Source organism: Battus philenor, unplaced genomic scaffold, assembly GCF_028537555.1.
Source record: "Battus philenor isolate CCGP_79_NKW_IND1 unplaced genomic scaffold, ilBatPhil1.0.hap1 SCAF_22, whole genome shotgun sequence".
NCBI classification, from domain to species: Eukaryota; Metazoa; Arthropoda; class Insecta; order Lepidoptera; family Papilionidae; genus Battus; species Battus philenor.
In genome coordinates this window covers 7,651,811-7,667,721 of record NW_027181685.1, presented here as the reverse complement: position 1 = coordinate 7,667,721, position 15,911 = coordinate 7,651,811, and the positions used below count along the sequence as shown (strand labels likewise).

At 33.8% G+C, this 15,911-nt stretch overlaps 1 protein-coding gene across 2 annotated transcripts in view; it reads left to right on the top strand.

Moving 5' to 3' along the window:
* The window catches only part of lilli (lilliputian), a 113,982-nt gene that overhangs the window by 87,770 nt on the left and 10,301 nt on the right, over window positions 1–15,911 (top strand). For both annotated transcript variants that reach the window (XM_068766849.1, XM_068766851.1), the window contains 3 exons: window positions 11,664–11,706; window positions 12,363–12,464; window positions 14,018–14,279. In XM_068766849.1, coding sequence (XP_068622950.1) covers window positions 11,664–11,706; window positions 12,363–12,464; window positions 14,018–14,279 — 407 coding nt within the window. The remainder of the gene's footprint in view (window positions 1–11,663; window positions 11,707–12,362; window positions 12,465–14,017; window positions 14,280–15,911) is intronic.

The following is a 15,911-nucleotide window of genomic DNA, read 5'->3' as shown; positions in this document are numbered from 1 at the left end:
AAGAGGCATGTGTCTAGAAGTGGACATCCTAATTATGAAATATTGATGATGAAGTTTGAGAGATCATTAAACGTATCTTATAATAACATTCTATTATATTGTGAATGATTTTTAAGTGATAATAAAGGTTGGGAATAATTTCCTTTACTACAGTCTTTATGATGTTGTAAAACTGACCACAAAAATGTGTTGTGTGCTCCACTCAGATCAAGGTGTGTTTGGAGTGAAATCCTTGAAGCTTTAAGTTGTAGGATGCCTTATAGGGGGAGCTCAAACTGGTTCTAGTTTCTATCAAAATTGGGTTCTGGATTTCTTCCCATGACTCAGTCAAATGGTCATTAAATATTCCTAAGTGGATAATGACTAAATGAATAAATGCTGCTATTTACTGCCTCCGAGAACGTAATAGTTAAAACGTCATGACATGGCAAAATGCGTGCACGTCAACTGATATCTGTTTACAAAATACTTATCGTTGTATTGCCTACTTACGTCATAAGTATAAAAGCAATTGGCATTTTATACATAATTAAATGGAAACTAGCGCCCTCAATTTAAAATTGAAAAAGTTGTCGAGCTATTGAGTATAAAATAATGGTTTTCAGAATACGATCAATTTTCTTCATACATGATTTCGACTACTGTTATAATCGTGTACGACAAAACTTAAGGCCGAGTTTAAATAAACTTACAATTGAATATCAATTCAGTCAATTGCTTTTACTTTCTGTTCCGCATACGATGTTTATATAATTCTTAAATAATATTTTATGTTCTTGTACCAATGAAAGAATGCAAGTTATAAATCTAAAGATATGTTACTTTTTTTACCTATAAACTGAGTCATCACGATATCTCCGAAACCATATGTCATAGAGACTCGAACTTTGGTAGAAATATTCTTTTTACCAAGAAGAGGTCAGCTAATTTACGAGTATCACGAAATTTCACTCGTAAGGAGAGCTGACTAGTATTCATAAAAAAAAAACAAATTTATCAACGATACTAAACTAGTTCCTATAGATTCAAAACTTGGCGAGTATATTTCTGTTGTGTTTGATTAATATTTTACCCAATATTTTACGTCACGCAAAGTACGATTATATAGTTACAAACAGTTAACGCTCAAATTTTATTTAAAAGTTAAACTAAAACTTGTTTGTAAATATAATGAAGGCCAACGTCACTGTTGCCATTTTAAAAAAGGATGTTGTATAATCTTAAGGTGACCTCGAACGCTGGTAAAGGAAGCAATGTAGTCGCTTCCACGCCAGTCGGCCAGTACTGATCTGCGCTAGTGAAACTAATTAAATTCTTGCTAAATATCGTTATTATGTACTTTTTATACTCGGGTAATTAAATTGTTGACTGTGTATCTTACAAAAACTCTAGACTTGATCACTTATTTTTATATGTTCAAGTTTTATACTTGTGTAAAGAGGGACGTTGTTTATATATTATATATTGAAACTTGTTGCTTATCCTACTCGAATCATATCGAAGCATGTCTGTCCTCTTTCATGAACTTATGAACACCACCTCTAACCTCTCTCAGCGAAAAGAATATTCTTGACAGAGTTCAAGTCTCTAAACCTTATGATTCCAGAGACACCGTAATGAGTCAGTTCCTTCATCGATACAGTTAAAAATTTGAAAATGTTCATGTAAATTAATAAAATAATAAAAACTTTACAAAATATAATAAAAAAAAAAACTATTTTGGTTAAGCCCTCACGAATGAGCTCGCCTTGTATCTATCGTAGATATTTAGTCTGCCGAGACAAATTTAATTAAATGAGACCGTTGATATAATTGTATTTGTTTGAACGGTAACTCTAGCGAGTAGTAGCTAGTTTCAATTGGGGTCCTAAATTCAACACGAACATCTAAATACAATGATGAAATGATTCAACCTGAAGCCACTCTGGATAGAATAATCTCATATTTCATTACGTGCAGTTGCAAAGTGCGCCTGTTTTGAATTATGTCCTTAAGAAAATGTGTCAAGAGTGCATAATCAACGTCACTCTGTTAGCATATCGCCTGCGTACAAAGAAATAAAAGCGCTGGTTCACTATTTCTTTTTTAAAAAACGAAACAAAACACCAACTGCATTAAAAAGTTTTAGAAAAGAAATTTCAAATTATTTTTCTAAATAAAAAATTCGATTACTATTGTATAATATTCGTGTAGTATAATAGTTAACATATAAGTAAACCAGGTATATAAGACAAACATTTTACGATAAAATTTGTGAATAAATTAATTTTTGATATTGATTCTGGAAACATGCTTTTATATGTTACACAAAACATCGTTAATCTTTCTAGAATCATCGTAACTATAAAACCTTTAGCTTCGTTGCTTCGCTCGCAATGCACACAATGAGGCGACTCCCATTACATCACAATTCCTTAGAAGCAATTAAAGCCGCTCGGCTAGTTTTATTCTCCGAATACCCTGCAGTATTACCTGCATACGAGGCGGCTTCCATATAAATCCCGTCGCCGGCATACGGCGCCAGTAATGCGTGGTCATGTACACTGTCCATGTGTCGTATGTTTTTCCAGACTATAATAGAAAAAAATAAAAGCGTTAACCAGAGAGCTCTAACAAATATGAGCACAAATATGAGGGTTACTATTTAAACTATGTAAAATTGATTATAACTTATTTATTTTATATGTAACTGTTTATCCCCTCCGCTAGCTCCTCAAACTCAATGAATGCTTTTTCACATCTCAGAGATATCGTGACGTTGTCAGTTAGTGCCACCTATCTGGTGGAAATCTCTTATATACACGTTTCTATACGCGTTCATTTCACAATAAGGTCGACGACCAATTCTCTTCACTTGGACAATTGTATCTTTTTTTAAATGCAACCATAACTAATCGTTTAGGTTTTCCTCTCTAACGATTTTTGAATTGACCGTTACCTTTTGATCGCAGCATTGGACAAAGTATGTTTCAATGAATGAATGATAAATTAATTTATAATATAGAGCCATGTCATAAAGTCTCGATTTCGTATTAAATTAAGCTTGAAGTATACTTAATTTTTTATTGATTTATTAGCAATGTTGTATTGGAGAATGTACACTTACAGTTGACACTGAGCAAAATAAATAAACAGCACTTATTGAATGATGGTAAGCGAAATGATACCCTGGTCTTAACGTCTTCTAAAATTTACTACACAAATTAACAAAGGAATCTTTCTATAGTCCACGGAGACGTTTCACTCCGATCCTTATTATAAGACTATTTAAAAATATTATGAAGAAACTTGAGTAGTTGAAAAAAAGACTTCAACACCAGCTTTGTTCAGCTCCTTGTTTACATAAAACAATAGGGCGTAGCACAAAGACCGCTAAATACATCGACCTCTTTTCTGCAGTACTCAAGGGTACTTTCTGGGAAAGGTATTTTTATTGCCTTCATACACATCAACAAATACCCGAGCATTAGTTATGTGTACGGTGTCGAAAGAACGGTCACGCGCGACGGGCGGTGTCATTAATAATGTTGCCATCATAAAAAGATTCCTTAGTGTGGAATATTTTACCCTAGATACACGAGCCGAACCAAACGCTTACTACGTCATCATCTCGGGACGCTTTGATCAAATTCATAAGTCAACGATAGTTTATGTTTCGAATACATAAATACTCAAGTCTGTCTTTGAAAGCTAGTCGTTGAGAATATAAACACGTAAACAGTCTAGAATCAAATAAGAGACGCCAGGGTCGATGTTGACATACTAAATTGAATTGATGGAAGGAATTCGGGCAAGCGCAGCGCAGGACGTCCATGTACAAGTTGGAAAGATGAACTTGATGAGATCGGAAGATAGTTGACGGAGGTCGCTCTCAGTTCAGTAGTGAACGTCTTATCACTGTAACGATAAAGATGTTTCCAATCTAAACTTAAAATTGAAAACTTCATAAAATGTAAATTAAATCAAAGTGATGATTATTATGAGGTTTCCACAGACAGCACTGGCTTCCGCAGGACGGGACAGTTGCGCGAGCGCACCTGAAGCGTAAAGCCTTAAGTCTATTGTGAAGAGCTTGCGACAGAATGTTCCCACCATTAGTGGTCGCAACGCAGACCTCTTCGCTTTTTGTCGCTCTTCGATGTTTTATGACATTAGATTTCTATAGATATTATTTGTTTTGAAAGTCAGTACCAAGGTTTTTAAAAAATGTAATACAAAAAACTTTGTTTTTGTTGGAAATTGTTCAATTGCGTTGTAGTCAATATACAATACTTTTTGTAAACATTTTTACTTTTGTATAGCTTCTAATGCAACTAAGGGGACTTTTATTCCAGTCCAATATCCTTTTGACGTCCGGCCGTGTCGAGCGGCCTTTAATAGGAATGCTAAATACGTTCTAAATGACAGCCGAAGTCCTTGCACCCGATTATATCATGGAACGTCTTCCTTAGCAATTTAAGAGCTCGGCGGTCTCCGATTCCAGTAATGAAGTAATATATAGCGGCCCGAACTCTGACTCCTTAAGAGGCCCTCGAAGTTTGCTAAACGAGGTTTAGGCTAAGCAGCATCTCCGCTCTTCCGCTATAAACCTATATACACGCAAAATATACACCAATAAGTCAACAGCTACAACCGAACGCAAAAAACATAAAAGAGACTTCGTTTTTGTGGAAAAGTAGTCTTAACAATATCTATCAATTTAATTAAGAAGGACACTTAATAATTTTTTATTATATGTACAACGTTTTGCAAACGTTTTTTACCATTGTTTAATTTTCTGTGAAAAAGGAAGGTCGTGACTTTAGTCGAATTTGCTTTTTTAACACGAAATCAAGTTAACATTCGTTGTGAATACCTTTGTGTGTACAAGTTTGCATCATTTCTAACGTTGCGTAATCTACGCTTTTAAATTACAATATCCGTTAGAATCCTCACGTCGCTTGAAATGGACCGGGAAACTGGTGAATAAACGGATCGTTTGATGTCGGAAACCGCATAGACGTTTGCGTCATATCCCTTATATTTATTCTCAAGTGTAATAATAATACGAACAAAATTAATTCAGTATTGGCGAAATATTCATTAATCATATTCACTTAATCGAATATTGTTCCTTAACGTATGTCTTTAAAAAAATTGTTTTCTTTTATAAAATAACGATTTAAGTTAAAATTCAAAAGCAATAATAGTGTGTTTTAAAGTAATTAGTTTATTACAAAGATTCAATGCTTTTTCGTTTTTTTATTTTTTTTTTTAAATTCGTACATAAACCAAAAGTGTTTGAACTAAATTTGAATGAGGAACTACAGAAGTATGATGAAAAAGTGCTACATGAAGACCAGGTATTAGACTAATTTCAGAATACCAAAGATTTTCCTAGAAAACATCTGAATAATGAGGGCTCTTCTATTCTGATAAAGCAGAAAAAATTCGAATAAAACCCTTTTTATAGAAAAATGAATTAAATAATTATCGAATTAATGTTAAAAAATTTCGTAAATTTCCTGGCCATGGTAATAAGGAAATGACCTTGATGATTGATTGATGATTTTATTTTAAAAACTTAACGTTGTTCAAATAGAATTGGTTTAGAGTCATGTAGACTTATAAGAGTTTAGAGTTTTTATTTTAAAAATGTTTTAATACAGAGATGCTAATTATATCAAAACATCGTAACGACAAATGTCGTGGTAACTCTGTCTTCAACAATGTTCGTAAACAGAGACTACGTATTTTGCAGTTCAGATTTAAATCCGTCGGATTACAAAATAAAACAAAAACATTTCGAGGAGAAAGGCTACGCTAAACCTTAACAGAATGTGTCGCCTCTGAAAGCATCCCAAATTACAACAGTGACTGATATAGTCATTAACATTCTGCGTGCTGCGGTCCACTAATGGCCCACGACCTCCGGGGCCTGTATTCAAATTCAAGACATTTCGAATTATTCATATAATTAAAAATCAAACTTATTTTTTGTACAAGAAAAAGTAGCTATATATGAGTATATTTATGAGAGAAGTAATGATGGTGTGTATTAGCGGATATTTTCAATTTATTCAAGGGTTATGCAAGATCTCTTTCAATTGATTCTATTTTTAAATGGCACACCTGCGAGATGTCTTTGTATCACTTCATGCTAAAAAAAATAATAAATGAAAAAATAAAGGAAAAAAGGAGTTCGGTTAAAACTTATTCAATGAAAAGCTCATTCTAAAAGTAATTTATGTCACCAGAATTATTATTTTATATCAATAATTAATTTAAAACAATGACTGATCTAGAATCACGAAATCATTCCTTCTCTTACGTAAAGCGATACCGTTGTGAATATAACGAAATCGCGATTCATATATTATACATGAGATTTTGCGCATATTGTTTCTTAAAGTTGGCCGGAACTTCCGTGAACGTGAAATATTGTGATGTTTTAAAACCTGCGGTAACGCTTTATCTGATATTTTCTTTACTAGGAAATAGTTTTTATACTTAAAAAATTAAATTAACGTTTTACAACTGTGATCTTACCATGGAGGGTTTGAAGTGAATTCGAGAAGAATTTTCTAGAATGTTTCATCGGTCTACACCCTTCCGGGGTTTGCATTTTCGTTCAAAAACAAATTGCTTAATGATTATATGCAACGAGGTGTGAAGAAAAAATACTATGAATCAATTTTTCTACCACGAAATACGGTATCTACGTCCTTTTGAATGAATACATTCGTTTGTATGATTCATTTAGATGGTCTGTAGCGAATTTAAACAAGTTACGACTTGTGTCTCAGCTTCCACAGCTAAAAAACTGAACTTATATTTGTTGTATTGGTGGCACATCATGGATTTTGAACAACATGTTTTTTGTTTTTAATTGCAAAGAAACGCCTAAGAAACCCATGAAATATTAAAATCAGTGTATGATAATAACGTGGTGACTTCAGGCTTAAGACTATTTACAAGTGTTATGAGCGATTCAAAAGTAGGAATGTATCAGTTGAGAAAGAGCAAAGGTCGAGGCATCTTTAGACGTCAAAAACCGACGGGAACGTCGAAAGACAAGCAAAAATAGTTCGATCAAACAGGCGATTGACAAATCGAGAGCTTGTCGAGGAAATAAACATTACGTATAGGTCCAATGCAAAGTATGTTAACTGATGATTTGCAAATTAGACGAGTCATTGCGAAATCGTTCCGAGACATCGCTACTGATTTGCGAGTTTTTGACTCACCCGCCTGACACTCGGGATTTAGGACCATGCTATTTTTGACTGAAACCGTTTTAAGACATTTCCCGACATTGAAAGACATTGCAACTGAAGGGCCTTCCGAAAGAAGCATTTTATAAGTGCTTTGGAATCAACGATGGGATAAGTGCATCGTTAGCCAAGGAGAGTACTTTGAAGGCGATTTAAATTTGATATTAACTTTATTCATTGATTTCAATAAAATTAGTCATCGTTTTTTTATCATACCTTGTAGTAGGAAAGGAGAAACGTGTCTTTAAAATTCCTCTCAGGATACTACTGCCATATAGTACAAAACCAATTACATTTCTATTGTTGATAAATCTGAACCTATTTATTGCTCAAGGGTCACTGCTATAGCAGAGACCGGCTTCACTTGGCTATGGGGGCGGGTGTGAATTATGTATTAAACCGTATTCGTTATAGCTAAGTGGACTATTCTATGACATCTTTGCTTTCGGCAACCATACCAGGGGAGCCAGAATAAATTATGATTTCTATACCGTACGTTCATGCGTAATAACCTTGTTGTATTCGAATAAAAAAGGTAGTCGCGACAGATATATTGACGATGCACTTATTCGCATGCACACGACATCGGCTAAGTAACGTCGCTACAGTCTACACAAAACGTGAAAAATTGACAGGCGCAGCCGTGGCGTGCAAACGCCCGATCGAGTTTTAATAATATGTAAGACGAACTTTTAAAAAAAAAACAAGGCTTGTTTGAATAATGTAATCAAACATTGTGACCTTACTTATTATATTTTGTGCTGAGAGTTGTTGCTACTACAGGATACTTAACGGTTTGTGTATATATACCATTTTTCTGGTGATTATTAGATTACATTCCAATTACTGATTAATGTAGTTTACAACATAATAAATGTCACATAGTAGTTCAGAGTTTATCATAAATATATATATATGATAAAATACACTAGATGAAAAGTTTTATAATTTAATAAGTATAATCAAAATGAAAGAACACAATAAAAACTTTATAGATATAAATGAGTTTAGCTTGCGGCATGAGTTAGTTCCGAGAAATGCAACCGCAAACTAATTTTAACACATCGAGTACGGTTTAGTAAACCTACTTGTAATCATCCATTGCCCGATTATAAATTTGCGTTGTGAAGTCGTTTACCTTTACATTTTGTTCGTCGAAACGATTAAAATGTTTGTAGAGGTTCTCAAAGTTCTTTATACGGCGATAGAAGTCACCCAGACTTCCCCGGGTCGTCGACCCTATAGGTCGTTGATATAAGAGTTAATATCTCGTGAAGTTTGGAGGTTGGACCTGGATAGACCGTTTCCTTTAACATTTGGCAAATGAAGAATTGTTTTACTCGATGTTTTTTAAATATAATTGAATTTTAATTAGTAAATTGTAGAACTAAGTTGTAAGTACCTCGCTCGGCAATTATCTTAAGAGATATGCATGGGCGTAGTCATCTTATTGATTTTAACATGCCAATGATAGCAAATATTTTTTTTTATTTCTTAATAGATACGATGTGTTTAATAGCATCAATAGTGATAGATTTAGTTCTTAGTGTCTAAATATTAGCAGCGAGACGTCTTAACTTTGCTCCCCTGCTTAAAATCGGCTCTTTCTTACTTCTAGAACAAAAGGAAGAAGTAAATGATGTATTGGAATATAAGGTTTGTATGTTTAAGCGAAAACTTCTTTGAGTGTTTTTATTGAGTACTCGTAAGAATAGGAGGAAAAAATTTCACAAAAAACGCATAGGTAATTACAAATGTAGAACTGCATTCTATGGTAAAACCCCGCGTTACGGTCGATTGCGGTTTCCATATTACGAATGCAGCGGGCCGACGACGTCAGCACTATGCTAACGTGGATATATGATAAGATCCTGGAAAGTTTTTATCTACAGCCGCGCGACCGCGACGCCTAGGGATAAGAATAACGCCGCTGTTTTTCCCCGCGTGCATTTATCTCGCTTTTTATCTTTTTAAATGTGCGTTTTTTTATACTCTTCTTTTAAAATGTGTACTGTCTTAAATCAGTTTTCACTGCTTTAAGTCGTTTACAAATGGGAAATACAATGTATTTATTATAGTAACAAAATTCTATTTATATCATATATACACCCCATGGTCTTCAATGTATACAAGCCTGTATCGCGATACGAACATGAAACTTAGCTTAATTAACTGCAGTATACGTTTGTTTTGGCAATGGTGTGATCACAAACTTGTACTTAATACAAAATGATTTATATATAAGAGATTTATAAATGTGATAAAACTACTTTATGATATAACCACTATATCATAAATAAATACATTAAAGATTTAATTTAAACTGATATAATTATGACATAATTATGTTAACTTTTCAGCCTCGAACATAGATTTTTCATGAATGTTATAGCATTTTTCTTTGTTTATATTATACAATCAAAACATTTATTATTGTGATTCACTTTACGTATTTGGCTTTGAATGTATAATTAACTTGCATTAGTGCGGTAAGTTCCGTCTTGCCTACTGTAAAGTTCGTAGACCGTCACAGTAAACATGGTATCGACGAACCGAACTTACTATTAACCACTACTGCCTCATGTAGACAATGTTTGCTCGAGTGCTCAAGCCTAAACAAGCATTAGGCCCTTTCCTTAAATCGTATGCACATATTGTGTGTAAAATTAATTTAACGGAAATTCGATCTTATTGCAATGAAATAGAGCTTCGTAAATGTTAACTCACTTCTCATTAAATACATGCTTAACATAAAATATCTCCAAATGTAAGAACGTAAGACATTATTATATTTTTTTACCGATACAAAAGTACGTTTCGAATATATAACAATGCAATATTATGTAAAAATGGGAAGTGCGAAGGATTATTTTGTATGATTTTATAAGGACACCATATCGTTTATGGTGCGAATCGAAATTTTATTTTACAAGAAAACAAGTACTGTCATTGCGTTAAATATTTTATTAATCAATAAAGTAACTAGACGAACAGAATCTGAAGGGATTTAACCGCTAAAATAAATATTATAAGTGTTTGGCTCCGGGAACGTCATTATATGACAGTCCTTCGTTATTTTCAGAATTTATCCTACGGGACTACCACTGATGAACATTGGTCACCTCCCTAGGTTTCTAATAGACGGTCCCATTCGAAATCGGCTAGCATCCAGCGTTATTAACGAAATCTGTTGTCCACTGTATGCACTCTATGTAGCCTTCACGCTGCCATTTCCACTTGCCAATCCGCTGGGTTATTTCAATTATTTTTATTTGTCTACACACCTCCACATTTCTGATTCGATCTCGTAGAGAAATCGAGCATAGCCATCTTCATACCCCGTTGAGTGACTGTGAATTTGTCACGAGGCTCCATAGTCCACGTTTCTGTGCCGATTTTTAGACTAATAGTCCGATTAAAATGGCTAGTCTTAAAAGTGGAAGATCTACTACACACGGCAATATAGGCAAGAACGTGGCAAACATATATCTAATCTACCGGTCATTGGATAGTTAAGGCAAGGTCAACATAACAAACATGCATTGTTATGTCAATAATGAAAAGTAAATACGAAAATACTCAGGAAAATTTTGAATAAACATTTACTTCACTCTACAGTCATACAATATTGACGAGCTTTGTATACACGCAAGCGTTTGTAATTATTTTAAAATAAGTTATTTCGTTTGCCAAATAAATTTCGACGTGTCTTTCAAAGCCTAAATATGTGTACACAACAAAGATTTGCTCTCTTGCTGTATTCATTATTTGAATGATTACTATAGACAAATTGATTATTTTTATGAAAATTGTAGTCTGGTCCATTCATGTATATATTTCTATACTCTTCAGCTACAATAATATAAGTAGTAATTATTTTTCTCTTTAACTTGATTATATTGTCTCATGTCCGTAAAAATAGTAAAAACACATTACTATACATATATAGAGTAAAGATTTTCTAAGGATAATATAATCTTATATGAAGATGGTCACAAAAAACCGACTGTATTTGAGATAGACTTTAATCTCGTACTTTTATTTTCAGTACAAGTAGTTGAGGATAGAGCATAATTTGATTCCTGCTTGTATCTTCTCGTTCTCTAACTATTTTGATATTCTCTTGTCTATAACGTGCACCAACGATCATAGTAATTGATTCAAAGTATAAAAAAAGATAGTATATATATATATAGTCTAGTAGTGAATACCCTATAAATGTCACTACTGGGATCTACCTTTAACCTTTTTTATTGTTATCTTGTAAAATTCGACTATTTCTAAGTATTAATAAATTATAACATGAAGCTGTTTACTACTGGAGTGAAATAAATGCACAACTTTTTCGCATATAGTTATTAGGATATATTTATTTGTGAACGTTACTGACAATATTTTCTCTTATTTCAGGTCTCGACAACCGGATATCTAACTCGAGGAGTTCAGTCTCGCCGTAAGTATTTATGAAAATGATCATTAGTAATAGTGTACACCAAGTATTTAAGTTTAAACTTTAAATTCGAGAAATGCGTGAGTCTACAGAGAATTACCATTCTAAGAGTTCGTCAAGTAATTTCATACTGATCAATTTGAATATACATATAGATTTATGAGTAAAATTATTAGACAGTCAACTTGCAGCTACAAAGAAATGACAACTGAGAGAAAAAGAAAGCATATTCTCTTTATGATTATAATCCGTATCGAATTAATTTTGCTGATCTCTAGATTATTTTAGCCGGGACCAGAGTTCAGGATGTCTTGATCATCATTATCACATCACCTGTACAACGTTGACTGCTGGACATTAGCATTTCCCAACGGTAGCAAGCGATCTGCATCCGTCGTCTGTCGAAGACCTTAAGTCCTCCCGTCAATCTTTAGGGTAGACGTCATACGTTGCGTTTGTCGTTTAATGATCTCCATGACAGAATCTCAACGCCTCAACGAACATGTGGCCTGCTCACTGCGATTTCAACTTGCTAATTTGCTGGACTATTCTGATTACATTCGTCCGTCTCCTCATTCTTGATTCGACCTCGAAAAGAAATTTAGAGCATAGCTCTTAATGAAAATGTCTTATTTAATTAACATTGTCTGTCTTTCTAGTCATCAACTGAACGTCCGAGGTTGCAGTGAGGTAGTGAATAAAGACCTTGGGCTCTCGGAGAGTGACGATGAGGTCGCCGCCACTACCACCAGGCTGGAACCGTAAGTTCTTAACTTTATGCAAGGTGATACATCGAGTTACCAGGTTAAACTCGTGAAAATTGTGGTTGGCCCATCTACTGTTACTTTATTTTAAACGATTTGTAAGTACGTACCTATTAGATAATTTGACCAGGTCACTAAATGGACCCAATGCAGATTTTCTTTTTTGATAACAGTAAATACTCAATTTATTTTCCTACTTGTACTTAGAGACCACTATAACTTTAATAGAATGAATGAAATATTATCATCAAACAAATACTCGCGGCCCCAGACACTGCAACGTATTTGAAACATTACATAGTTTAATAGTTGTTTTTTTTTAAAATAAATATTACTAAATAGTTGTTAATTAAATCATTACATAGTTGTTTACTTAAAATAGCAACTATCTTGAATACCGAAGAATTCATAACTTCACATATTTTGGTAATTATAATTAAAGTTTTTTATTTTAAATTTTGTGGTCAGCTATTATTTGAACTGATGGAAAAAAGTTGATTATTGTAGGATATTATTTTGAGTTAAAGCTATTTCATGTGTAGTGTAGTAGTTTTTGATTGTTTAGAAAAGAAAATCAAACTAAATTTATTTTTCAAAAAAAATATTTATTTCTTTCGTCACTTGTTAGTATTTATTTATCGTGGAGAATATCGTGAAACAAATTTAACTTTCTGAAATAAACGTCATGTATTGGAACAAAATCTGTAAATTTCATCAATAATTACACCACAGGGACTCAAATCAGTGTTGTGTGCCGAAGCAGCCATGGAGTAACACTCATGTACCATATTTAATATTAATAATTTTAATTACGATTTTCTGAAAACATATTTTTCTGTAAAGTTAATGTCTTAATACATTTATTTTCAATAGTACGTGTCCAAAGTGGTAAAAATTTTTCCATAAGCAAGATTAAAGATTACACAATATACATTAAGGGTCATAATTGCTTGCTTTATATACACGTGTCACGGAACACGTGCGAGCAGTTAGCCGCAATCGTTTCTGCGTATATTGTTCTATACGGCCATGTTTATCACGTCACGTGTACAATCGCTAATTTAGAAACGCTAATATTGAAATCAACGTCTAAAAAAGAAATTTATAACAGACAAGGAAACAATATAATACCAAATAAAATTTTTAGTTTAACACGTACAAGTTTCTGAATACACAATCATTTATTTCAATCTTAAATTTAATTCCAGAAAATGGGCAACTAACTTTTTCGTTAGCAATAGGAGTTAAAAATGTGTTAACATATATTTGTAGTTTGCATAAAGTTGAAGCATTTTCTTGTAATAATTCATATTTAACATTAACATATAGTTCTTTTGCGCATATCTAAGGCTCGGCAGAACTGTATTTGAAAATTTATAAAGTAAAGGAATATCATCATCAACATGACAAGCGATAAAATGCAATGCGTTCCTAAATGCTAGGTATAGGCCTCCCAGAGGTTGCCACGAAGACCAGCCTCGCGCTGCCAGTATCCAGCAACTTCACGCGACTTCTGTTTCGGGTGTATAAGAAGTATATATTATTTTCAGGATCCTCTCCCCTATCGGATCCGGTGGCAGTCCGAGTTCCGGTAGCGAATCTTCCCCCTCTGACTCGGAGTCGGAGTCGTCGTCTGGCGAGTCGGCGGCGGAGTCAGCGCCTGCGCCGGCCGCGCAGCCTGCCGAGCGGGCCTCCTGGAGCCTGAGCAACTTCGCGCCGCCGCCCGCGCACCCACCCGACCACGCCGACCATACCGCCTACGACGCGGGCAACGAACTCCGACACGCTCTCGCCGTCGTCAAGGAAAAACCCGTAAGTCTAATAGAAATACTGAAACATTATTTCGTCCTTGTCATACTAACATTATTTAACTACATTCTTTATAGATTTCTATGTTTGATCATCAATTTGGTTTAATAATCAAGTTTTTGTAGAACCATATGCCAGTGCTGCAGAAATTAATACTCTATCTATTTTACCGGAAAAGGGCTGTTGCTGCTTATTTAGAACTTAAAAGCTAAAGTAGAGATTTTTTAAGAGATCCTCTTTATAGAAATAGATATATTATCGGTTGTTTCTGTGAACATTTTGTTTAGCGCCAAAATTTACATACTTACATAAAAATAGTGAGAGAAACACGATAAATACAAGACATAAAAGTAAACTCCTAACGCATAAATTTCGTATTAAAAAGTGAACAAACTCTTCATTAGTGTAAGTGTACGGATATATAATAGAATTCCACGTAATATCTTATTTCTTTTCCTTTTCAATCATATACATTTGTGACTCTCTATATGCGTGGTTTTGGTCTAGGTTTCATTGACTTTTAGTAATTAGAGGATTAATGGTAATTGGATTCCATCACGAGTAAAATATCTTACACCACAAATATTATAAGTGAGATACTTGCGTCATCTGTTGTTTACCTACATACATACAAACTGAGCAATACACCGGTCGATATTCAAAATAGCAGGCGAAAGGTGTGAAATGTCCAGCTAGTTTGTTACACCAGAAGATGGCGCTAAATGTGAAAAATGCATACGTTGTTTCATCGAGTGTGCGTTGCTTTATTACAGAAATTATCATTGACTCCCCTGATGATAAATATCATATTTATGCGGAGGAAACCCAATCATTCGTCCCCTTTAATGCTACACGGACATCATCGGTCGTCTCCATTTCAAATGAAGATCTGGATAGCATTGTTACACGATGTCGTAATTCACTCTTGTTGAACCATCAAGAATTTACATTTATGGTTTTAGGGAATCAAAATCAAATTATAAACATCGTTTCATTGCACCATGCTTATCAAGATCTCGGAACAAAGTGTAGATCCAAACTGCTGGAAACTTAAAAATCGCATAATAGTTGAAAGTTGAAATTGAAAGTTTACTACATGATTTTAAAAAGCGTTACCTTTAGAAAGATATGAGTAAATAGTTTAATTTTGTCATAATAAAATTTTTGCGACGTATTTTACCGCCCCGTGTATATTGTTCCATGTATAATATGTAGCCTTTATATTATTTATATTGCGACTGAAATTAATAGTTTCATCTTTCTTTCTTATTATAAAGTGCGAATATGAAAACACCTTTCTCATTATAAACGTTTCCCTTTAGCTGTTCACACTGTTGTGATTTTGTTATAACATAGAGTCGATAATACTCAGTTATATTGAGTATTCGATCTAGGTCAAGTTTAATTATCACGTGGGCGGTACATTAACCGTAACAAGTTGCAAAGTTCAAGGCTATTCTAGACAGACATTAATATAATACATAACTTCGTGGCCAATCATATTATTATTATTTTGTTTGGTATGTAAAGGGTACATTTGGATAATGTCTTAGTTACTGGTCGACAATTAAACAAAAAAAAAACTATTACATCTTTAAAAGTTTAAATTTTATTACAAATTAACTGCTTCGAAAG